Source organism: Ptychodera flava, chromosome 15 (genome assembly GCF_041260155.1).
Source record: "Ptychodera flava strain L36383 chromosome 15, AS_Pfla_20210202, whole genome shotgun sequence".
NCBI classification, from domain to species: domain Eukaryota; kingdom Metazoa; phylum Hemichordata; class Enteropneusta; family Ptychoderidae; genus Ptychodera; species Ptychodera flava.
Window position 1 is genome coordinate 13712785 of NC_091942.1, and position 25272 is coordinate 13738056.

Here is a 25272-nt window from a genome sequence, read left to right on the forward strand (position 1 = left end):
ATATACTTAATTCATTCAAAGGTTACAGAAGTTCCATTTTGTTTTGGCAAACATGTCAGTACTTTTAGGTTTTTGATTTTCTTTTGTTGCTAATGATAGACAACGCTGCAAAGGAAGTTTATAGTGTGTTCCATTGAGATATTTCACCTTACCATACTGTCTTCTTAATCAATTTATCATTTTCTTTGCAGTTTACATGTGCGTAATCAGAAGCGTGCCAAGTTGCAGTTTGGAACCAAGCTGGGAATGAACTCGCCCTTCTAGCTGGAGTATCCAGGAACAGCATTGAATGTCTCATGTCTGCGAAATCTGTATTGCTACATCTTTCACTACAAAATTTAGCACTTCCTATTTGTAAAACACACGTCTTGTCATTCATGTTTTAAGCCACAGGTGGTTTTTTAGCGACCAGATGGGTGGAGGTTTTTTGTGGCATAGTTTTTTTTGTCACTCTCGCTTTTTGGAAAAACACAACAGAGAATGTGTGTGTTGAAGTTGTACAATTCCAACATACCTCAAATCAAGGCTAAATTTTTGAAAACTTGATATGAAGTTGCATGGATTTTCACCATTTTTTTGTGGGCTGATAAAATCTGTGACAAACTCAGGGATGTGAATCAGATTTACAGAATGGCTAAGGACCACAAGGAAGACAGATACTAAGACAAGGACCCTTACGCGGTCCATTTGATATTTGTCACAGAGTCGATATGATAAGCATCCTATGTCTGGTCTGCACCTACATCTACAGTACTTTTTCTATCTAAAGTTTAATGTGTGGTTTGGATAGTACCCCCTTCCCATCTCTGTATGTTCGTGCTTTGTTTGTACAGATGTCAGAAATCACTTTCTTTTTATGTCTTGGCAAATATGTCAGTACTGTACTCGTGTAGTGTTTGGAAGAAATTGTGTCAGCGTTTGATGAAGATGTTTTACTGTATTCACAACTCAGCAGTATTCAAGTATTGTAAAATATTACAGAGCATGCTCTGAACTCGTAGTAGTTTTAAATGTTACATTTGCAGTTTTGTCATTGACGGTGGAAAATTCATTCTATTGAGTAAAATGTAGAGGGAGAAAATGTTACGTCAGGAGTGGTCAGACAGACATTCAGTCATCATGCTCTTCACAGATGTACAGGCTGAGTAATAACTCATTACCATACAGTGTACTTGATATATATAGACAGAACAAAAATGCTGAAGAAATTTACTAAAATTACAATTACTGACCATTGATGACTGACAATGGCTAATATCTATGGTGGCAGAGCATAACAGAGTATGTTACATATTGCACCACCAAGTTCCAAATTCATGATTCATGCACAAAGCCAATGGCCAAGGCTATAGCTGATTGGTAGATTGTAGTTATTCACAGCAGTACCTTGAATATGATTTTGCCACCTAAGTGAGTCATAAAAGTCAAGCAGTCGACCATATTTTCAAAATGGCATATTTTGCGAGTAAAACCTGTAAGATTTCAGAGGTCAAAGTAAAGTTTTAAGTTATACATGGATTTTATACTAGAAATGTCTAAAAAGATGAAAAGATGCTAAAAGATGTTTAACTAGTTTCACAAAGAAACAGAACTTTTTGCCATGAAAACAATCACATTTGTGTTACAAGTATCTACGTGATCACTAGCTCACACTCTTGCTGTGGTGCAGACTCTGTTACAAGAAGTAAACTTTTTTACTGGCAATGCATTTCAATATCATGCAGTTTGACCCCCTAGCACAAGACAAAAGCTATAAAGGTAGCGAGAATTGAGTAACTGATTGGCTGTTTTAAAATGATTCATGAATATCAATGATGTTTAGCCAACCAATAAGGTACAAGTTTACATGACTCTGCACATTGCCAACTGCTGGTAATGCTTTTCATTGGTTACTGAAATTTATGTTGATAATATGTTATCATGAATAAGTATGGAAACAGTGGGAGAACGAGAGGCATTAGTGTATGTAAGAAATCTATCTGTGAAAATATTGACAAAATTTGCAAATGGTGAAAGAAATAATTGGATGTGTTTTGAATCTTTGACCAATATAATAGCAAAAAACGAATGAATTTGTAAAAATTTATAGTTCAGATGATATAGGGAAGTATGCATATTGCTATGCTGTGTTACTTCATGAAGAAAGTTCAATGCCAGTGATACAAAAATAAATGAACTGTTGTACAGGGAGCATTAACGGTGCTATATAGAGAACTTTAAAAACACACAGAAAATGTACATTTTAGTTTCTTGTAAAGGTTTTGTACAATTTTATCAAGGGGCTGGGTTTTTTTTAGAATAAGCTGGTTGTAATGGAACATTTTTTTTAAAGTTTGAAAGCACTGGTTCAACATTTTATGTTGGTCTTCAAATATTTTGTAAATAAGAACAGGCAGTGTTTGATCATGGGTATTTTCATCTGTTTATGTAAATAAGTATGTATGCAAATTGTAGAGTAAGAAGTTCTGAAGGCTTTGTTTGTACAGGTAGCTGTTACCAACGGCAACAAGGACAGTCATCTGCCAAAGAAAGAGGGAACATGCAATATATCCAGTAATCATTTTCCCCATTTTCCAGAGGCTTGTTTCTGAAAATCCTTCTTTCCTACTCAAAAGGTTCTGTTTTCCTTTGCATATCATAGTTCAGATAGGTAAACAAAAGGATGATAAAAAAGACGTAAATTTTCAGTGTTTACTTTTCCAGGCAATGTTTTTCCAGCAATTTGACATGATACTAAATTCAGACGGTGGTATAGAGCTTGGGATTTGTTTTCTTTCGTCTTACATAAGATCAGTGTTTTGAAATAATTTTGTTGTGGAGTTTTATGAAAGTTAAGGCTGAAATCAGTTTATTTCATGATATCTTACATTGACATATACTTATCTTGCCAGGAGGACTTAACTTCCCTTTGTGTTATTGGTATCGTGATTTTGTACTTGTTTTAAATGCTTTCTCATGAAATGTGCAATACTCTGGGACAATTCTAAGTGCAGATGACAGAATCACTATCTGTTTATGTTGTCTATTGTAGTGACGAATTGAACCATAGCATGAATTTTTGTGGTACCTCTGCTCAAAAACCAGCGCCAAATTTTTTTCAATCAAAGGATGAGGTTACATCACATGGTACTTATTAGTACTTGAGTGATTTTGAGAGCTATATAAGGATATTTGGGATGTACCAAGTGCACGGCTGGCTGTAGTTCACAGGATAATGATGCACATGAGTTTGGGGGTAATAGTCTATGTACGGATGGGGCAATAGTTCCCCTTATTGACCTATGCAAATGGAGTAACCATGATATCCTTACCTTTCAGCATATCATGGTAAATTAAGGCAATGTCATCAGAGACCAAAAAATGAAATGCAGCGCTATTTCTGGAATTTCTTTACATGGAATGTTGTATTTTAAACGTTCATGAAATCTTCATTCAGAAAACTAAATCATCTCTTGTGTTGTTGAATGCGATTATTTGTCACAACCAAATGATATGCTATTTGTCCACACTATAGTCACTTTCAGACATTAACTGTGAAACAACATGGTTTTTGCCTCAGCTGGTAGATTGGTGTTAGAGTAGTGAGTTGTATAATCCAAGGAAACGAACACCAAAGTTCATCTGCCAAATCTGTATTACAAAAATAACTTAATGGGCAAATGTGAGGTACATCAGGTTAAAAGTATAGTTTATAAGAAATCACAGTTTTTATTTCTGGATTTTGGCTGATATATTGTACTCCTTTATTCCGTATGCAGCCTTCACTTGTTTTAACCAGTTAAATTCATCACCCTATCCCTGGCACTCCATTCAAGATGTCATCCTCACTCTATAACTTTTTAAATTGTTCACCTTTACAAACTCATCATCTTAATTACTTGAACTGTTTTACCCCATTTCTCAGTGTATACGCCCATCTACCCTATAGACAATAATGAGAATGTTCCAAAGTTTGGCAGTGAAAAAGGTCATATCCCATTTCCTTATTTATACCGGTCCAACCACATAATTGAAAGGCACAGAGTCTAAACTTTCTATTGTTGACACTAAGGTAAGATTTCAGTGGTAAATGCAGATACCTAGTACCTGTCAACTTTGCCATTGTTGATTCACTGACTGCGTGTCAAGACACCATTATTACGTAGTGCCCTGTCCTTCCTCCACGGCTTGTCGTGTAGACTTACATTACTGATGTCCTTCCAGTATATTTCCAGTAGATATTTTGTCAGTCTAGTGAAAGGGCACAATGAAAATCAACACTTGATAGTTTGATTGTAAGTTGGAGACTGCCAGCAAATATAGGTTGTGAATTATTTTTGAGCAACGAAATGTATTTTTTGTAAAATATTGTATGTAATAAAGCAAATGTGATATTCATCAACATCAATCTTTGGTTAAAAATGAGTTACCCATCTCTCTCTGTTTATTTTTTTTAAATCTGCTGTATTCTATTGAGGCCCTCTATAGTTTTTTTCATATTTGCTTATTATTCCCCTGTAAAACACTAGAAATTGCTAAATTGCAAGCACCTAAACCATGCACCCTAACACACAAATGGTTTGAACCTTATGGACATTCTCAATGACATTCCCAACATTTGGATTATTCAATGGTCACAACCACCTTGGTCAGTCGTAAAATTCGCTCTCTTGTCACAGTTCCAGTACTGTCAAATAGATTTCAAAACTATTCACGGGACCTGTCAGCGCAGTGCATTTGTGCTTGAAGTCATGAATTATCCAATGTTTCACAACTGCGGCCAAAGATCTGAAACATGACCCGCAGATAGAGTTGTATCCAGATTTGAATCTCTGGGTCTGTGAATTCATCAGCTGATGTAAGAAAAGACAGGTTTATTATCTAACTGTACATGCATGGACATCTATGATATGCAAATTTACGCCTCCCTCACATAACCCTGTCTTTTATGCCCTGTAGAGCAATGTGATATAGATACTCACTGAAGCAAAAAATGCAGGTTGCCATTCATACACTTGTGTACAAACTGCCATATACAGCAATGCCTTTACAGTGAAGTGTACAGCCGTGTCATAACACCGTGACAGCTCTGTGCCAGTTTTGCTGACACAGAACTATATGGGGTCTATTACACCAGTGACAGTGGTGTAGTGTGGCATGTATTTCAGTTCATAGAGCCAAGGAATGTATAGTCTACCTTACCATATCTACGTAATGTTGTCTGTTACCACTGTCCCTATGCTTTCACTAATGTGCTGTGGTCCATATTATCTATGAAATGGTTGGATCAATACATGGGGAGAATGAGTCAAACGGTAATTTTGTGAAAGGATCCAAAACCAACAGATAATCATTTGTTTTAATATTCTGAGAAAGTAACATCACAGTGCAAAGCACACACACAGGAGTTGCTTCTTTTACACATAATTTATTTTAGACAAAATATCATCTATACAGTGCAAGGATATATGAAGCATGTACCGTTGTACAGGTCAGCAACAAACTGATGTTAAAGAGCATAGTTGCAGTTTTTTCTGTATTGACAAATTTTCAAACAGATCTTTTTACATGTGAAAAAAAGTAAGACTGACAGTCCCTGCTACCAGCAAGTCCTTGGTCGTGTTTCTTTTTTGCAGTTGTGTAACACAGTCCTCGTGCTCCCATATTTGCTTGGCAAATTCCTGACTTCACAAAGACAATGTTGCATCAGTATGTTGTAAAATTCTATCAGTAATGCCTTCATCATTGACACTGGAAAGTGTTGCAGGTTGGGCTCTAGTTCAGTTCATCATTGTTACTGGTAAGCGTTGCAGGCTGCATGGGCTTTGGTTCAGTTCAGGCTTACTCCCTACACATTGCTCCTAATCATCTGTTTCATCAATCTAACTCAAGCATCCACTTGCAGTACGTTACAAACTTCACATGGAAGCCATAATTCCAGCATATTACACAAGAGTCCATCTCACACATCCAACGATCATCACCACCATCTGTAGTGAGCGTACGCTTTGTTGGCATCAGCTTGTTTGTGAAGATCCAGTTTCCTTTTGATTACATTGCCCTGAAAAAATGGTGATCTTTATCAGCAAATACCTACACAGCATAAAATAATGTCAGGGGCAACTGTTGTCTACATGAATCAAGCTATGTATCTGTTCATCTACACACAAACTAGAAAACTAGACTACATGGAGCACTTCTCCGGTAGGACTTTGCTGACAATGATACTCAACTGAGCAACTATTCTTCTCCTGTACTTCTTTTATAATACTGGTGAACTATGTTACTTTTTCTATCCCTTGTAAGTAAGAACAATCATTTACTGGATGTTTTATCTTTTCATTACTGCTACCCTGTATTTGCTGCATTCCCAGCTCGCATTCCTGTAGTTGCCAATGATGAGTCAGACTGGTACTGGGACTATACATCACATCATGAGTAAGAAAGAATTAAAGGTTTAAAAATTCTTACTTCATTGTTGTAAGCATTCAGCATCTCTCTTGACAGTCTTTCCGGCAAGTGTTGCAACCTGGGCTTTGGTTTATTCCTTGCTTCTGTCAATAGCCACTTCATCGCCAGAAACTGGCGCCTTTTGTCATTGAGCGGTACTGGCACCTGTACACAAGGGAAAGTTCAGAGGTTAAAGTAGCGTGACCTCATCCACTTGTATATGATGTTGTCCTGTAAATCATGTAACCTAAGACCGAGAGTTATAATTTGGCCAGAAGCATGTGAAGATTGATCTCTGGTTATCTCGAATTAAAAGACAGAGGATTATTCACATTTTGCCCTGAAGTACAGAGTGATGTAACAAACAAAATACAACACTTTTTGTTGTTCTTGGCACTGAAAATACAAAAGATGGCTGACAGTGTCCCTGACCCACTGACCTGGTAAGTTTTTCCACCTCTCTTGATGGCCGTTAGGCCCACCACTGGTTGGCAGTTCTCTATTGCTTTGTGGAATATCACCAGAGGGTTCGTTTCAATCTTCAACTTTTCACTGTCTGGAGCTTTGTGGTATTTTTCAACTTGCACTCTTTTTATCGCCTCAAATGTCTGTTCCACAAGAAATGAAAACATTACATACATACAAGTCATTGAAGAGCCAATGTCAATACTGTATATATAGTATGCCTCATGGTCCACCATATCACATAAAACATGATATTTTCTCAGCGAAAACTACTGTGGTAATATCATGTGTGTTCTAAGTGACTTGAACTCACAGCTTACAAACCTGGAATTCAAATGAAGTGTGACACAAACAAGTGTAACACAAGAAAAGAAATATGCATATTTCCGCATCCACTTGTTTTTCATATCATCATGTGATTATTTTCCTTTGCGATGAGTCTATTAACCCTGTGCAAGCCATTTTACTGTGAATATTTTGCAGGGATCTTGAAGTGGAAACATTACATCCAAAATTACACAACTCAAAGGTACACTTACCTGCCTGAGTAAACCTCTTGCCAAATTTTTCTGGCCAGCTTTCATTGTGAGGTTGGTGAACTTCCTGAAATGTTAACAATCAAGAACCATTCCATAATTATTGGATCAGCTCATCTTTTTCAATTGACATGTACAGATGGGTATTTGAGAACAGTGGAAAACAATGAGTTTGTGTCACATCTCAAAACACTGAAGAATAATGGGATTATGCTGAGGCTCTTATATGATTCAACCTAGGGGGTATGTTTCTGTATTTATACAGAAAGGCACCCTAGTTAAATGAAAGATTACAACCAAACATGTTTGAATACTGTGAGTTTGTATCATATCTTGAAACACTGAAGAATACTGGGCTTATGCTGAGGCTCTTATATGATTCAACCTAGGGGGTATGTTTCTGTATTTATACAGAAAGGCACCCTAGTAATGAAAGATTACAACCAAACATGTTTGAATACTGTGAGTTTGTATCATATCTTGAAACACTGAAGAATACTGGGCTTATGCTGAGGCTCTTTTATGATTCAACCTAGGGGGTATGTTTCTGTATTTATACAGAAAGGCACCCTAGTAATGAAAGATTACAACCAAACATATTTGAATACCGTGAGTTTGTATCATATCTTGAAACACTGAAGAATAATGGGATTATGCTGAGGCTCTTTTATGATTCAACCTAGGGGGCATGTTTTGTATTCATTTATACGGAAAGACACCCTGGTAATGAAAAAATTACAACCACACAGATGTCTGAATACAATTGAAAACTGAGTTTGTGTCATGTCTTGAAACACTGAAGAATACTTGGATCATGCTCAGCTCTTTCATGATTCAACCTACGGGGGTATATTTCAGTTTGTTAATATTCATTTGTCCTGTTAACACTGTCTCACCCTGTGTATGTAATGCTACTATTATTGTGGAAAGTTTGTAAAATCTAGATTCCAAGTCATCAGGGAGATTTTGCTGGTTTATGAAAAATATTTTTTTTAAACTTTGGCTCACTGCCTCAATAGCTTTGCTAAGAGGATCTAAGGAACAACAATTTTTCTCTCTGGCCTGGGGTTGAAGTTCTTTAAGGAAAAATCAAGGAATGCAGCAACAACATTTATGAAAGTTCTCCTATGATTATCAAAGAAAGTGAAGTACATTAGCTTCCTATAATTTCCTGTTTGTTTTGCAGTATCAAAAACTGCAGCTACCCATATATTTTACAATGTAAAATGCACTTTTGCACACCACAAAGTCTTGTGTTACATATACATGTGTTTTTAAACAACACTGCATTAAGCATCAAATCAACCAAAGAAATATAAGTTTTGGATTTTCAGGTGAAATGATGAAGTTGACTCTTAACTTCAACATATTGATAACAAAGTCCAGCCGAGTAACTACGTGCATTGTGGATAGTACTTGCATTATGGACAGTTATTTGGACTATAAACTTGCTGAAGACTTACGCCACGACTGGATCATAGAAGAGAGATGAAGTCTGGTTGTTCTTGGCTGCTTTGATTGGTATGGCAATGTCATACGGCAGGGTGCCATCTGTCTGTTTGTAAACTTCTTTGTCAAAGACTGGATCCACGTATGTATTGGGATACATCGCAAATCTGACCTGCTGAACTCTGGAAAACAGTAAAGTATTTATTAGAAAATTTTATGGAGGAAACGTTGCAAGGTTAGACTGTTCCCTAATTATCTATTGACACTTAGACCTACTCTCAGAGTAAATGTATAAAATTTCATAATGTGAATGGACGAAGGCCTTTAGCACTGGCAATAAACATTGCAATAACAGGAAACTTCAAAAATTATTGAAAATTTGTCACTTCAGAAACAGAAAGCTGTCAGAATTTGCAACTACAGTAAAATACTAAAATTTCAGTAAATAGAGGCTAATAAAATACATAACAGTTACACTACATGGTGTGAACACATTTGAAAAGTTGTGACCAGATATGAAAATACTCAGTTTAGGTCAAGCAGTTGACCTGTAATGCTACCGCATTGACTAAATAGAACTCAAGGACAATGAAGTTGGTCTCCAATAACGTTGGGTAGTAGTGACAACAAGTTTCAGCTTCTCCCTCCATGGTCACAAGTACACTTGTATCTACTGCAAGAATATCTATAAACAGCGCCCCTACCCCAACTGTGGCAACCACACACCCAGCTAAAGTAGCACTTTCAGCTTCAGTGCAGTGCACTATTTCCTCTTCACATTGACCTTTATGTCACCAGACATATCGTACTTTCATAAAATACAAATAACCTGAAATGTTGTTGATACTGTAACCGCAGATGAATAAGATAAAATCATCGCTGCAGCGGCATGACAGTGGCTTCAGTACAGCCAACAGGGGACACATACACTACACACAGGAGATTGCATGTTGTGAGTGATGAAGCCTACGGGGATGATGCAAACGTTACCAAATATGCCACAAAATAACCGGGATTCCTGTGTTCATTCAAACGGCCATGGAGATCAATGAATATATGCAAGGTATTTTACTCACAATGGAAACGAATAAGCAGCTCTTTCTTGGCAATTACTGAGAACCGTCCGACACGCACAGATATACCTGTTCAACGCCATGTTGGAAAGGCCCCTTAGCTGTCTGTAAAAAAAAAAGACGAAAGTGCTGCCGGGTAGATCGTCATTGAATTTTATGTCGTAAATCACGTTTTGTTTTGGATTTTAAAAATGAAAAAGTACCTAACACTGATATCGTCCAGTTTTAATAAATAAAGCCAAAAAGTCAGTACAAAAAAACAATTTGTAAGTATGTCAATATTTTCCACTAACTTAGAGGGTTAGTGTGAAGGATAGCAGAACACAAACTCTCCAGTGCTTGCAGCTGTGCTATGCTTCACAGTCTTTTTAAAAGATGTAAAGATGTGAAATGTAAGAAACTACCCCTTTTAGCTCTCTGAGATTTGGACAATGAACGTCTTAAACCACAGACAGATGGACAATGGTCAACGGCACTTATTTTCGACACTATCAAACTCTGTCACATCTCAGAGATTCCAGGTTTTGGAAAGTCATCGCAATAAGGAGTTTGGTTGCCAGAGCAACAGCTGAAAGAAGAGGACTGAGCACAAGATCATCACCTACATGGCAAGATGAGGCCGCCTTATACATTCATGTAAACCAAACTAAAATTATTCAATAATATGTAATCTGTTGTACTTTCATCCTTCAAAGAAAATTTTATTGACAGGCCTTTCAGGTTTGTCAATGCAAATGCCACGTACACCAGGGGTAATTTTGCATTTAATATATAGCAAACATCCTTATGGGAGCACAAGTGGTTCATATACATTGTCAGCAGAGGTACAATGTCATAGCACACTATGACAAACCCTCCTGTTGCACCAAGAGTGTTCATCAAAGGCAATTTACTTTAAATGAACCTGCCCCTGAGTCATTGTCCTTGAGATGTGCCATTCTGAATGAATCATCATTTTGGTCCAAGCATGTAAAGTCATCAGTGTAAGACATCCAAGCGCAAATTGTCTTTGATGCTTTCAATTTATCAAAAATTGAACAATATTGTTGTCTGATACAGGGTAGAACTTTCTCAAATTTTAAGTATGGTAAAAAAAGCATTAAAAAAAATGGAGGTACCAGTGGCATTCTTGTTCATAGATAACATAAAAGTCACCAATATTTGAAGTCATTAGGCAGCCTTTGTTCTTTTTGTTTGTCTTTCATATATCTCCTTGTGATATATACATATATAAAATATATATATATATATATATATATATATATATATATATATATATATATATATATATATATATATATGAAGATTATATAATATGTGGTATTTATATATAATCTTTGTATATAAATATATTCTTAATATATAATATATTTACATATAAAGATTATATATGCAAGAAGATATCCAATAGATAAAATATATATATATATATATATATATATATATATATATATATATATATACACACACACACACACACACACACACACACACACACACACATACACAGATCTCAGAGAGAGAGCAGAAAGAGAGAGCGTGCATTGAAGTAAAGAATATTAGGAGGCTCAATCTTGGTTGAGGGAGTTGGACCTCAATCAATAGCATTTATGTTACTTACAAAACCTTGATGATAACTTTGTTTGAAATTTAACTCAAAATATATTATGAATGAAAAAATTTCTGTTATGATATGCCAAATAAATCATATCACAAGCCCTACGGTGTTTGAACTATATAATGATGAATTACCTCAGAGGTCTCTACTTTTACTTTGAATGATATACCATTCTATGTTATGAGTGGTGAAACAAGTCTGCTAGAACCATGATTAAATTCCAAGATTGTACTTGTCTGCAGAAATACTGAAACCTGCCTTAACCTGTTCATCCCTGATTTTCTGTAAACAGGTCCACAATTGCCAATGACAACAATGGGGTTGGGCTAAACCATGGCAGTGAAAGGGTTAAGAGAAACAATTCTGAATAAATTAACTTTGATCACAGTCTGGTTGCCGTCAATTCAAAAACCTAGCTGTTAGATGATTTCCTTACATTAATAAAAAATGAATTATTCTTGTTGATATAAAAAATGAATTATTCTTGCTAACAGTCACCTTTATCATGTTGCACTGTAGTCAGTCTCAGCAACAACTTACATGACATCAAAGTATTCTTTGAATAAATAATATGTAATTTTAGATACATCAATCTTAAATGGTTTGACCTATGGTCAAACTTTGCCATAAATTGTCATGAACTTGACCTGCCAGACCTTTGTCTAAGTACCAAATGCATGTAGTTGGCAACATGCCAAATGGTAACCTGACCGATTAGATCCCTGGAAAGGGTTAGGGAAAATGATTATAGGCAAAATTTATTTCACATCCTAAAATTTTGATTAGTTTTTATTGTATAACAGTAACACAGACAGACCCGAATTCAGTATGTGTTTTTTTACAAGTTCCAATTTTATCCTGCAAAAGCATCTGTGGTATATAAGACAAATTATAAACAATTATCCTATCTCAGATTTTCTTTCTACTTTTGACCGCTCCTCTCCCGAGATCTGATAGCGCATCCTTAAAAGTCACATTCTCCAGTGAAAGCAGCCATTGTAATATTGCATGCAAGGTTGTTGTAATCTTGAAATCTTAGCAAACATTGCCATTCAACTTTAGTTTCATTTCCTTCTTCCAACAGTGGCCGTATTGCAAGAGACGCTGCACATACTGCAACTTCAATAAGTACATCAAGTAAGCTAATCGAATTTGTTCAGTGCAGCCTTCGTCAACAAAGTTACTCTTTCAAAAAGTTGAAGTCAATCATAATTAAACTTTGCACTGCACCTGACTGAAATCCATGTTTTCCATCTCAAATTCAAGTTTTGGATTTTGTTTTGTAATCTTAAAAAGTGCACTACGTTGGTTCTCAGCGCTCTGTGAATGACTCAGTAAGAAAAATCACAATTAAGAAAAAATCAAAATATCACACAAGAATAGAAAGGCAAGTAACACTTTGTGTGTAAAATGTATGACTTCCCTCGATATAAAATAATGTTGTTATTGTTGACATGCAACCTACCTGAGAGGATTTTTTTCATAAATAGATAATTTTAGAAATTTAATTTTCTCTTGACAATGATGATAATGATAAAGAGTGACCAAAACAACGCTTGGAAAAGTTGTATAAATAATTAGGTCTGTAGTTTCAATTCAACTACTGTAGTAAGACTTTGAAGAAAAATCAACAGAACACCTTGTAATGAAGACATTTCATTGTCAGTATGGAGTACTTTCAGATCTGTGTGTAAATTTGTCATTGTTGAACATCGCAGCACAGATTGTCAACAATATGGCCTGACACATTTTTCTTCCAATAATGAGCATAATTAGATAAAGGTCCATGGTGGATCGATAATGAGTTCATTTGCTTCCCCTGTTTACTGAGTAAATAAGTCGACCTTGAGCCATGACCCATATCTTTGACCTTTATTTTTGTAATTGTATTCAGCTAAGTGAACAAATTTGCAAGCTGAGTGAATCAGGTCGGGACATCTGTTTACAGATGCCTTCATGGGCTTGTTGGGGTCAGATACTGCACCAGGTCAAGTCAACCAGCACAGTGAAACATAGACTTTAACCCTGTGAGCGCTGTAATTTTTTTTCCTGCAAAAATTTTGGTGCAACATTTTACCAATTGTTGTGAATTTTTCTGCAATTTTTTTGATAATTTTGGACCAAATGGACATTTCATTTCATTTGCTACAGTTTCTTCTCAAAATTTTGGCAAAAATCTGAGAACAATTGTCTGGGGTATATTTAGTAAAGGGGACAAAAATGGACTTTTGCGCTTAAAGGGTTAACCAACATGAAAGTAAAACTATGCTCCCTAGCTGTTTCATGCTTTAACCTATTCATCCCAAAGTCTGTAAACAAATCCATAAACACCATTGGGTATGGGCCAAATATGGCGGTGAAAGTGTTAAACTGTGTCTAAATACAAATGATATTTGATTTTCAAAGTGTATCACACTTTTTCTGATGATTTATTGTTGCAATCATAATTAACATTTTTATCCACTAAATTGCCATCCTTTGGAATTTCCTTGTCTACCGAAAATGTAAATGCTGTATTATTGAGCCATTAGGTGTATTTACAACAACTGATATTAATTCTCTCCACCTTGTTCGTTGCCATTTACCTTTTGGGGGACATTCCTATTTCAGAAATGATGTCAATGAAGAAAGAATGAAATCTTGCCTAGTGACGGAAACGGAAACGCTGTTAAAAATGAGCGATGTGAAGTATATTACGACAATATTCTTCGGAGGAGGTATCAATTTCATTTCTTACTCATGATTGTAAATTTCCTTTGCACACCCTCAATTATTTTATGAACTTTAAAACACTGCCCAGCAACAGATTCAAAGTGTGTGAGATGTAGAATATATTACATCTCAACAATCTTTTAAGATAGATGTCATTCTCACGTCTTGTTTTATCAATAATCGTAAATTTTCTCAGATCAACGGACTTCTTATATAAACTCCTGAATTTTACCTGGCAACATTGAAAGAACACTGTTTGAGAAAGAGAGGATTAATTACACCAATATTTCATACCGGTATTATCAATGTCCTTTGGGAAAAGTATTAATCTCATATTTTATCCATATAAAGTGTAAGTTTCCTAGGCGCGTCTTCTTTCTTATTAAGTTATAACTTTGAGGGGAAATATCACAAGAAATGCCTACGAGATGGTAATAAGATGGCATTGATAAAAGTGTACCGTGAAAGTTTAGAATAGTGATATTAGAATTGCAATCTTGCCATCATTATCTGTGTTCATTGTTGCTTTCATCTGTCACCGTTTGTTTACAGGAACGCCAAGTTTAGCTGCTCCTTCTACCATGGCCAGTATAATAAATACAGTACATAGAGTAACAAACATGGCACCTGATGCAGAAGTTACTCTTGAAGCAAATCCCACCAATTTAGAAACACAAAAACTCAAGTAAGTTTTGATCTTGAACTGAGATGCCAATACAATCGTGTTCCTTACAAAAGGTTTACTATAGCTGTGAAAATAAACAAATTTTTATCTCTATCCTAGCGAATAGATACTCCGTGCATGATTTGAACAAATGAACATTCTGGAATGGATTATGAATTACCATCGTTTGATTTTTGTATTTGCAAACCATACCTTCCTAATAAACAGTGTGCATGAATAGATACATATACAATAAATTTATGTGATTATAATTGTTTGATGTCATGGTCACCAGATGTTTTAATGATTTTGAAGTTTTGACCCTATATCACCACGCGTGACCATGATTTGGTCCAAACCTATTGTTATTAATGGAGATTGCCGACTTGTTTACAAGGAAATAGAGGGAAACAATAGTTTAAGACATTTTTATATGATACCGCATGCTTCCACTTATGCTGTTCTGAAACTCATTTGAATAATAATAATAATAATAATAATTATGATAGTAATACAGATGAAGATTTCTAAAGCACCTAATCTCCACTAGCTCTAGAGCTTAGAACAACAACTCTTAGCAAAATTCTATTTTGCTTGCAAAAAATGTGCTTCAGGTCATATTTTTTATGCACAAATTTGGCCAAAAACACTTGTACCTGTGATATCATAAAGGTATTTTCTTTTTTTTTCAAAGAGACTTCAAAGCTGCGGGTATTAATAGATTATCGCTTGGGATTCAAAGCCTCAATGGTGAAGATTTAAAAATTTTAGGAAGAGACCATACTGTTGCAGAATCACTCAGGTATTGGTTACTCCTGGTGACTCTAAATTCCTGTAAATGTATAACTTTTAAATTTTCCTCCGTGTGGAGAAAATGTCAACAATTTGACATCAAAACATGTCCAATAATCAGTATGTATATTCAAGGTAAATAGATAATTGATCAGGTCCAAAGGACAAATAGAAAATGACAATAACAATATGGTCATTTGAACCTCTGTTTAGTGGTGGTACCAGCTGGTACTAAAAATCTAGGCTAAAATATAACTTTATGTTATGGCTGTTGTGGACCAAGTGTTTCTAGACCATCAACAAACTATGTTCCTAGGTTATTAGATAAATACATTGTTGATATTCGAGTTAAACTACATAATTTTTTTTTTTCACAATCAGTTTACAGCATTACGCATTTCTGATGTGCCGTACATATTCAGACGATATGCACAACATAGATTATTGTAATATGAAACATTTGGATGAATTTGCCATCACTCTATCACTATTCGTCATACATGTTCTTGTGGTAGGTGTCTCAGAGAAGCCAGGAAGATATTCCCAGGAAAGACGTCCATCGATCTTATATTTGGGAGACCGGGACAAACAGTTGAGAATTGGAAGAAAGAATTAGAAATGGTATTTATGTCAATTAATGATACCCTAGGTGTGAAATCAAATAAAAAAACTGGGTCAAAAAATTGAAATTTGAAATACAAGAACTTATTCTCTTTCATTATTATGGAAATTGTCGTGCAATAGAATTATGCCTAGAATTTGAACGATGTTGCAAAAATAGTGCATTCTACGAAAAACATTATTCAAGAATGTTGTCCTTGAGAATAATTTCAAAAACAATGTACAGTCAAGTCAGCTTTAGGAATCCAGAACATTTGTGTTGGGTTTTTTCCGAAGAATGTCTCCTGCAAAGAGAATGGGTTGATACATTGCAGCTGTTACCTTTCCATTGATTATGTCAATTCATTCACCCTTTCATCTTTTACAATTTGACAAAAACTTGTGACCCGTAATCAAATTCTATCTTTACCTTTTTTTGATTAAAGGCCGTGTCCCTTTGTGATGACCACATATCACTGTACCAGCTGACATTAGAAAGAGGAACTTTACTTTTCAAAATGTGCTCTGAAGGGATAATGGTAAAATGATGTCAAATATCTTTTTTTGCACACACACACACACACACACACACACACATTGTCTTTTTTGCACACATACACATTATATATAAATAATAAATTAATAATAATTGAATAAATACACACATTTTATCTATCTATCTATCTATATATATATATATATCTATATATATCTATATATCTATATATATACATATATAAATATATATATATATATATATATATATATATATATATATATATATATATATATATATATATATATATATATATATATATATATATATATATATATAATTAACCATTTGGATCATTTAAACATGCTGAAATTGCAAATTTATAGTTGTATATATTGGTTCTGAAATAGAGACAGGGCACAGGGCAGATGTGGATATTAATATTACAACCCAGATGGTCTAATTAGTTTTAAACTATTTCAACCTTCCTGCCAAGAAACAAATCCCACTGACTCCATCGTGGCAACATGTGTTGTGAAGATTCTTTTCCGCTGAGATGGTTATTTTGTGTATTGGAAATTTTGTAGGATTATTACATGCATTCCATTGTTACTCATAATGTTATTCATATATATGCCATTATGCAGATGAACCATTATGCAAATGAACCAGGTGACCACTAACAACCAATTAGCACAGTTGATCAAATTAATGCAGCAACTGCTTATGTCATGTGTTGAGAATTCATGTAGGGAAATGTTTGCATTTGGCAGTGATGTTAACTACAGTCATATGTCAATCTCGCTGCAACACATTGAGTGAAATTTCTACCAAATGCGTTCTTCCATATGACTAGCAGACCCTTGTCGTATCCTCCACCATGCCCATGTGAATGCCCTGATAAATACTATTTCACCAAAATTTGCCAGGAGTAATTTTTTGAGCAAATGACCAAGTTGTATCATTAATAAAATTCAATTTAGTGAAACATGATATTCTCTTCTTTAGTTGGTAGTAAATAAATGAAATGAGCGTGGGAAATCTCAAGACTATAGATGTGCACCCTGAAGGAGATCATAAAATACTATGAAAGACATTTCATAGATGAACAGCAAAATTTGTGTTCGACTTTTCTGATTTCAGAATCTCCCAAGTGATGACTGCCTTGCTGACATGTATGAAGTGGCAGTTGAGATACTGGACGATGCTGGCCTATCTAGATATGAAGTTTCTAACTTTGCCAGGGAAGTGAGTAACAGCACTATGCACAATGTTGATCAAATGTATTTGTAGATTTTGGTCTATTTTTTTCAGAAAATCTATAAATCTGATTTTTTGATGCCAAGAACAGATACAACTTGTATATGCATATCTTGTGTAGGCTTATAATTTGAGTGTTGTTGCATCTCTGCATAGATCAGACTATAACCTATAAGGCTAAATTATAAATAAAATATGTGTGTTTCCAATAACCTGATCTACCCTTGAAAAAGCCGCTGACCTTAGACATTTTTTCTGCATTTTCAAAATATTTCAAATACCTCTAAATTTTACCATATTTTATGGGTCTCAGACAACAAAAATGAAAATAAAAAAATTTCCTCCAATCTACCTACCTTAATTTTCAGAGGTATGTTTAATATGGAAAACAATTTTTTTTTTTATTTGCCCTAAAAAACACTGTGGAAATTGATTGTAGCCTACATTGACATTTTTGGAGTACTGTTACAGTCTTCCAAAGTTGATTGACCCTTTCACCATTATGGTTTGGCCCAAACCCATTGTTATCAAAGATGATTGTGGACCTGTTCACATGGAATGGGGGTGTTTGAACAGATTGATGTATTCTCCTTTCTGTGTTTAATTTGAAGGGAGCAGAAAGCATTCATAACAAAAATTACTGGAACGGTGGTCAATACATTGGAGTGGGACCAGGTGAGGTATAGCAGGCCATTATGGTACAGAGATTTAATTTCTTACACCTATCAAGGCAATTAGTCATACAGGTGTTTGTATGTGAAGGTTGCAGTTCAGTTTTGCCAATCTGTGATTTGAGTCATTTTTTGTCCAAAAAATAAAATCTTATGACACAATTACACCATGAGTCATCACAAATGATTTTGTTCACAAAGCTTGGTTTTGCAGAGCTTTCCAAATCCCTGCATCTTTTCAAGTAACTGTTTCCTTTTATTTCATGAAAGGGTTTCAGTGGATTGAAAATTTATGCCTTTTCATTTAATATTTTGAATATTTCTCTGTGTATATCAAAATTATGTGGGATTGCTTCAATTCAACGTTGTGGGAATTCAAAATAAGAAGGTTCTCTAATTGAACATTGCAAGTGAGATGTTTTAATTCATCTATTATTACCTCTGAGCGCCAAAGTCAATTTTTTTCACCTTTATAAAATGTACCCAAGTCAATATTTTTCAGATTTTCACCACAATTTTGATAACAAACTGTAGCCAATGAAATTTTATGTCCATTTGGTCCAAAATTATTAAAAAATTGCAGAAAAATTCATAAAAATTTGTAAGATGTTGGACTCAAATTTTGATGGGGAAAAATTACAACACTCAGCTTAGAAGGTATAAAAGTAGAAGACTAAAAGAAGCGGATTACTAATTTGAAGCTGAATACTAATATGAAACAGATATTATACTTATAATAATAAACAATTGTCAATAAATCAATCAATCAATCAATCATAGAAGGATATTGGAAAATATATGATAATAAACCTCTGCCAAAATTGCAAAATATGGATCATAGCTATGATTCATGTTACTCCTCTTTTTGAATAGTTTTTATCACTGGAAGTCCCAATTAATTAATCCTTTTAACTCTTAGAAGTGACTTGATCTAATGTATTTTCACTCCTGCAGCATTTGTTTATGAGTAGACTCATGATGTGTCCTAGTAGCTCAATTTGACAATTTTTGAATATTTTTTTTTGCGTGTTGACACTATTTGATATTCACAACCATTATCACCTGCACTGAAGTACATGTATCACCATTTGGTTTGATGTCCATGTCCCTCTCGCTTTGCAGGTGCTCATGGGAGGTTTGTCAGGAGAGGTGATGGAGAGAGCCAACGAGAGGCTAGGATTCAGACCCTGGAACCTGAAATCTGGATGCAAGAAGTTGAAAAGTATGGACATGCTACTCGAAAATCAACACCTCAGACACAAATCAGAATGTGAGTGAAATAGTTTTTAGAAAAGCTTCAACAGCAGTACATGTATTCCTAGAACAATGAAGACACTAGAAATATTGATGAAAAGTTGTTTAAAATGGAAAATCTCCCACCAATACACAAAATAAATGGCTAATCCGCACAAGACACAAATTAATGATAGAATCTGTGAATCGATAAGCTGTATAATAAATAAAAGTTATGGGCTGTCAGTAGACTTGCATTTTCAGAATGTGAATGGTTGCAGTGTGCTAGAAGCATGCAAATCCACTCCCCCACAAAAAATAGTGGCAATGAATGCATTTTTAGATTGACATGAGAGTAACATAAATGTTGATTTACTTGTTCATACGAATTATCCTGAATTATTCCTGTTTTTGTAGTGGATGATCTGTTTGTTTTCCATTCTTTCCTTGCCGCACAGCCTTGAAGAATTACTCATGCTGGGGCTCAGGACAAAGGACGGTATAAGTGATGCCAGGTGGAGGCAGTTCTCCGATGGTATTAGCCTGCAGTCAGTGCTTGGCCATTCAGAAGTCCTGAATGGACTCATGGAAAACCAGTTGTTGATGCAGTTCAGTGGCAAGTATGTAATGTCTCCCATGAGGAATATAATTTAGTTTACTACCGACTGTGTGTGTTAATGGCCACAGTATGGTTAACCAATGAATTCCTTGAAGTTCATTGTGGAATATTAACTGGTCCATTTATTGCAAAGGTTTAGATTGCGTAGGTATCTAGAGACAGAAGACGAAGTATGATATTTGTTAATTAAGATAATTTATGTAAGTAGGACAACTAATTTCAAGTCATAAACAGGATTAAGAATTAGCTTACATTTTGAAAATCATCAAAAAAAGTTGATCGTTTTAATTAATTGGTGTATATACTCTGACCCATGCTTCATGTACCCATTTCTGATTTATTGTTGCCCTATGGTGCAGTGTTCAGGAAATATGTTTTTCATAAGGCATCTCCCCTTCTGTTATAATGGAACAACCCACACTCTTCTGATGACCTCAGGGTCATGCATATGCTTTGTCTGACATTATTCTGTCAAACCCTCATGAGTGGAATTTGGCGGTTGCATTTAAAACTGAATTGCTACCACTTGCATATGCTTTGGGGAAATTCCAAATACTCCTAGTGCACGATACAATGTGGAACACTTTCACTGATGAAAATTCTTTTGAAAAGCCTTTGGTTGCTAAGGAAATGGTGCTACTTATGGAATGATCTCAGAAGATGATGGCATTTTCTGTCACATATCTGACAAAATTGCAGCGTAACCCTTTTCACTTTTATGTTGGTTATATTTTCCTTCCCAAGCCTTTGGAAAAAAAAGCAAATATCATTGTGTGAAAACTTGTGAATTCTACCATGTCCTTATAAGTTATCTATAAATTATTACCAGTAGGAGCATCTGAAATCCAGCCTTAGTTTTTATATTTTTTCAAGTATTTGTGAGATCATGCTCGAACTACAAATAAGCATGTCTAACTTTTTACAGTTTTTATAACCCAAAGTATCAATTGATTTAAGATACAAGGTTCATAGGTGCCATTTTAGCTATGGCATTTATGAGGGCAGATGAAAAGTAATAAACATAAACATCATATTGCAAATCTACTATTTCCTTGGGATATTACTTCAAAAATCTTGTTTGAGAAATTATGAACAAACTACTCTTACAAAAGTCCACTGAGGTTGAAAAATGCTCTTTTTTTATTTGGAACTGATTTCAAAAATTTAATAGCCAAATGGTTCAAAATGTAGGATCATTCTTTAAACTCTGCCACAATTTTGTTTTCTTTCCTTTTTGTTATTTTTCAAAATTATTCTGATCCATTCCTTTTAAGTTAAAATAATGAAGAAAATTCAATGATTTTTTAAAAATACAAATAATGATACCAGCCAAAGTCAAAAGGTTTTCAATAATGATGAGAATGTAAAAACTCATCTTTCATCCATGACACTATGAAACAGAAGTAAAAGAGTGTTGCAAGCCAATACACCACAGCCATATGTCACATCAACCATCATCCATAATTTTAGCACACACATTCTCCAAACATGAAGAAAAAGCTTCGAAACTGCACTTTGTTATTTATGAATGCAATTACATGTTAATAAGCTCATGACAGCAATTATCAAGTTATTATTGAATTATGAATGTCATTTTCATCTGGCGTATTTTTTATCAATAACTTCCCTTTCATACAAAGTGTGTTTCCCTCACCCAGCTTGCAAGCACCCTCAGGGTAGATTATGAGATTATAGTGATTTGACCAAACATCTAGGGTTTGAATTTTCGGGAAGTATCCCTCTTTTTTTGCCTGTAATACAGGGCTTCTGGACACATAAAATTTGCATACAACAACAGGAAGTGTGAGCAGAAAAATCCCCATGGCACTCTATACAGCAGATCAGTCATTTCAATGTTTATTCCATAGCAAGACAGATTTTCACAGAAAAGTTTCTGGAATCATAATTCCAACAATTTAATATCACTTGATACTCACCACGCCCCAGCTTTTTTGTAGTACTTCAAAACAGGAGTAGATTATACTCTAATCTTTTTTGATTGACATCTCTTATGAATTAATTAAACTCCCAGCAAGGACATACTCGTAGCCTTGCAAGTATTAACAAGCACACCGTTCTCAGAACCTGACAGCATTTATTTGCTAAAATACCACCCCTGCTCTGTCGCTGCCCTGGGTTCCCGCACACATGAACAGTCGATCAATTTATTGTCCCAACCACCAAATCTCTAAAGTTAACAGTCTGGAGTTTCCCCCTCCTTACCCGGGCGTCTCCGGCGTCTCCGCAAGGTGACTTTGTCTGTTTTACAAACACCTTGTACAGACTATGCCAACACAGGCATGTGTCTATTTGTAGTTGTTGGATGTGTAAACAACGGCAGCAGATAGGTCTGTTAATTTTTGATGAATAAACGGTAGTCATGCTGAGAAATCAATAGACGTGTTCAACTCAATAGCTCTTTATATTTCCTGCACATTTGTTATGAAAATAGCAGGACTGACTTTGTCGATTTTCTGTTATACTTGAGGAATGTGGGTCAACTTCCTCTTTGTAACAATAACAGTATATCTTTAAATGTCCTTTATGTGAGTATAACCCCATCCCAGGAACATAATGAATTGTGAAAAAAATTACTCAAAATGAGAAGCCTTAATTTTATAAAGGGTCAATTGCTTTCTGATTTAAGCTGCAAATTTACTGTGTTTGCTTACAATGATATCCTTCTCATATTATTTACTCTCTCAAAAGCTATAATTTTTATTTCTATTGAACACTGATTTATTTTTGTTATTATAATTATCAACATTACCATCCTTGTCATTGTCATTTTTGTCATGCATGGTAAGTTATAAGACATAGTACAAATTATGCGTTTGAAGGTCATAAATTTCATGAAATGCTTTAAACATCATAGTTTCGTTCACAAAAGAAAGTGATTGCTGAGCAGTTGAACTCTGAGTCTGGCATGTAAAGCCTTCACCATATATGAAATAATCATCAATGAATTTAAGACTTATATTAGTCATCAAGGAATAATATTATATATATTTGTAAGATGTAAATATAGATTCCTTTGTTAGTCTCAAAGTTATGTACCTCAACATATTTATGATTGAGTTGAATAAGGGAAAAACAGCAGCGAACAGCACTATTTCATTTATTCTTTATTGTTTTGCTTTCAGGTTCTTAAAGGCCACTCCCAGAGGTCTTTCATTGATTGACAGCATCGTGCCTGATCTCATCATTGAATTACAAAATTATTATGAATGTGTGAAGACAGGATCACAAGGGTAGAAATTGTGTTTACAATTCACCGTGAACATTTTCTTTCATATTTACTTAATTAACACAGTGTCTTGTCAACAGTAGCTTTTTTGCTGGTGAAAATAAAGCATGTATTTTTACTCTCAGAACAATCGTTTACATTTGTTCATTTCTTCAGGAAGTGTATACATCATATCAGCATCTGAAGAACACTGTTAGCTCCAATTTTCTACACAAATGTATAGCATGGGGTGCCTTGGGGATCAGTTGTGTCCATTATCTGTATGTAATTAAAATGTATGTATGTATTTACGTGTGCATATTTGAAAACTGATACACCTATTGCATATATCATAAAAATTTGTGGGGTATATAGACCTGACATCTTGTTTGCGTAATGCCAATAATATTCAAATTTATTAGATTTCTAGACATGATCTCATCAAGATTTGTTTAAAAAAGAAATTTGCATATACAAATTTTTAGGCTATTACATATGTGTGTGTTAGTACATAACCTCAGATGTCCCACTTTATTATTGGATGTGCAGATTTTTTATTTCTTAATTTTTTTTGTCAAACTATCTTCTCTTCCAAAACCCCTGAAGTTATACCTTTCAAATTTGGTTTGTTTGAGTCTGGGGATGACTTACTTAATTTTCAATGACAGGGAAATTTGCAGTTTAAATTTGCAATTTAAATTGAGACTAATCTTCAGATATTGGTGAAACGACTTTTCCTCTGTAAATACCTGTCAGATAGCTTTCAGGTTTGATATGCATGTATTTTGGAGATATTTCATCCAGAATTGATAATATAATTGTGAAAGTTGCATATTTAAATATGCTGCACCAAATTTCTCATAGTTGGCGAAAATATCATAATTTTTTGAACTTATTAGGCCAAATAAAAATGTCTTTCCCTTAACCTGACCTACCCTACTTAAAACTTTTCTTTTCTAAACTCTACACCATCTTCAAAAATCACTTTATTTTTCCTAATTTTGCTGGTTTTTAATTGGTTACACCTAAATACAAACAAAAAATAAAAAGGTCCCCAACCACCCTACTTAAGACATGTTAATAGAAACAATATTTTTTATGCGCTACAATAATAGTCCAATAGCTTTCATATTGGGCATGTCAAACTGACTGAAAGTTCTGATCCAATGGTTCCACAACATCATTGATACCATTTTTTATTATTATAATTTGATATCTTATATTGTATCACTTCTGTATGTGTGTATGCACATGCTAGATTGAGTGGGATAATGAGTCGATAAGGATAAGAAGTAGGGCACAGCTCAGAAATACTGGGCTTCTTTTTTGTAGTTGCTTGTCATTGGGTGCCCTCCATGAAATATAACTTGAAACGTATCCCTTGGATAATTATGAATGGTTGGATATGACCTATAAGCCCCCTATCCTT

General features: G+C 34.8%; 3 protein-coding genes across 4 annotated transcripts in view; 2 read left to right on the plus strand and 1 right to left on the minus strand.

Moving 5' to 3' along the window:
* Positions 1-4387, plus strand: part of LOC139151216 (transmembrane protein 94-like) — a 35435-nt gene extending 31048 nt beyond the window's left edge. The window contains exon 30 of the mRNA XM_070723849.1: positions 192-4387. Within this exon, the coding sequence (XP_070579950.1) occupies positions 192-264 (73 nt within the window). The 3' untranslated portion in view covers positions 265-4387. The remainder of the gene's footprint in view (positions 1-191) is intronic.
* A 1000-nt stretch (positions 4388-5387) lies between these two features.
* Positions 5388-10076, minus strand: LOC139151219 (small ribosomal subunit protein uS7m-like). The gene is made up of 6 exons (XM_070723853.1): positions 9956-10076; positions 8894-9061; positions 7434-7497; positions 6870-7037; positions 6451-6594; positions 5388-6040 (listed from the first exon to the last, which is right to left on the minus strand). The coding sequence occupies exons 1-6, from the start codon at positions 10033-10035 to the stop codon at positions 5960-5962; spliced, it is 705 nt and encodes a 234-aa protein (XP_070579954.1). The 5' UTR covers positions 10036-10076; the 3' UTR covers positions 5388-5959.
* Positions 10077-10249: 173 nt separating this feature from the next.
* On the plus strand, positions 10250-23982 carry LOC139151218 (radical S-adenosyl methionine domain-containing protein 1, mitochondrial-like). Of its 2 annotated transcripts, XM_070723851.1 has the most exons (12): positions 10250-10588; positions 12655-12707; positions 14181-14287; positions 14835-14967; positions 15641-15748; positions 16254-16359; positions 16785-16877; positions 17978-18082; positions 18706-18769; positions 19888-20035; positions 20457-20618; positions 23761-23982. In XM_070723851.1, exons 1-12 carry the CDS (start codon positions 10415-10417, stop codon positions 23870-23872), a joined length of 1365 nt encoding a protein of 454 aa, XP_070579952.1. In that variant the 5' UTR covers positions 10250-10414; the 3' UTR covers positions 23873-23982. The 2 variants fall into 2 exon arrangements, with proteins under 2 accessions (XP_070579952.1, XP_070579953.1); XM_070723852.1 differs by lacking the exon at positions 15641-15748 and having other exon boundaries at positions 10259-10588.
* The last annotated feature ends 1290 nt before the right edge of the window (positions 23983-25272 follow it).

Coding starts and splice junctions, on each gene's coding strand:
- LOC139151218 (XM_070723851.1), top strand. CDS start 10,415: ATGGTCAACGGCACTTATTTTCGACACTATCAAACTCTGTCACATCTC. Junction 16,878..17,977: donor TGTGCTCTGAAGGGATAATG/GTAAAATGATGT, acceptor TTCTGATTTCAG/AATCTCCCAAGTGATGACTG. Junction 18,770..19,887: donor ATACATTGGAGTGGGACCAG/GTGAGGTATAGC, acceptor CTCGCTTTGCAG/GTGCTCATGGGAGGTTTGTC.
- LOC139151219 (XM_070723853.1), bottom strand. CDS start 10,035: ATGGCGTTGAACAGGTATATCTGTGCGTGTCGGACGGTTCTCAGTAAT. Junction 9,062..9,955: donor GCTGCTTATTCGTTTCCATT/GTGAGTAAAATA, acceptor ACTGTTTTCCAG/AGTTCAGCAGGTCAGATTTG. Junction 6,041..6,450: donor TGAATGCTTACAACAATGAA/GTAAGAATTTTT, acceptor CCATTTTTTCAG/GGCAATGTAATCAAAAGGAA.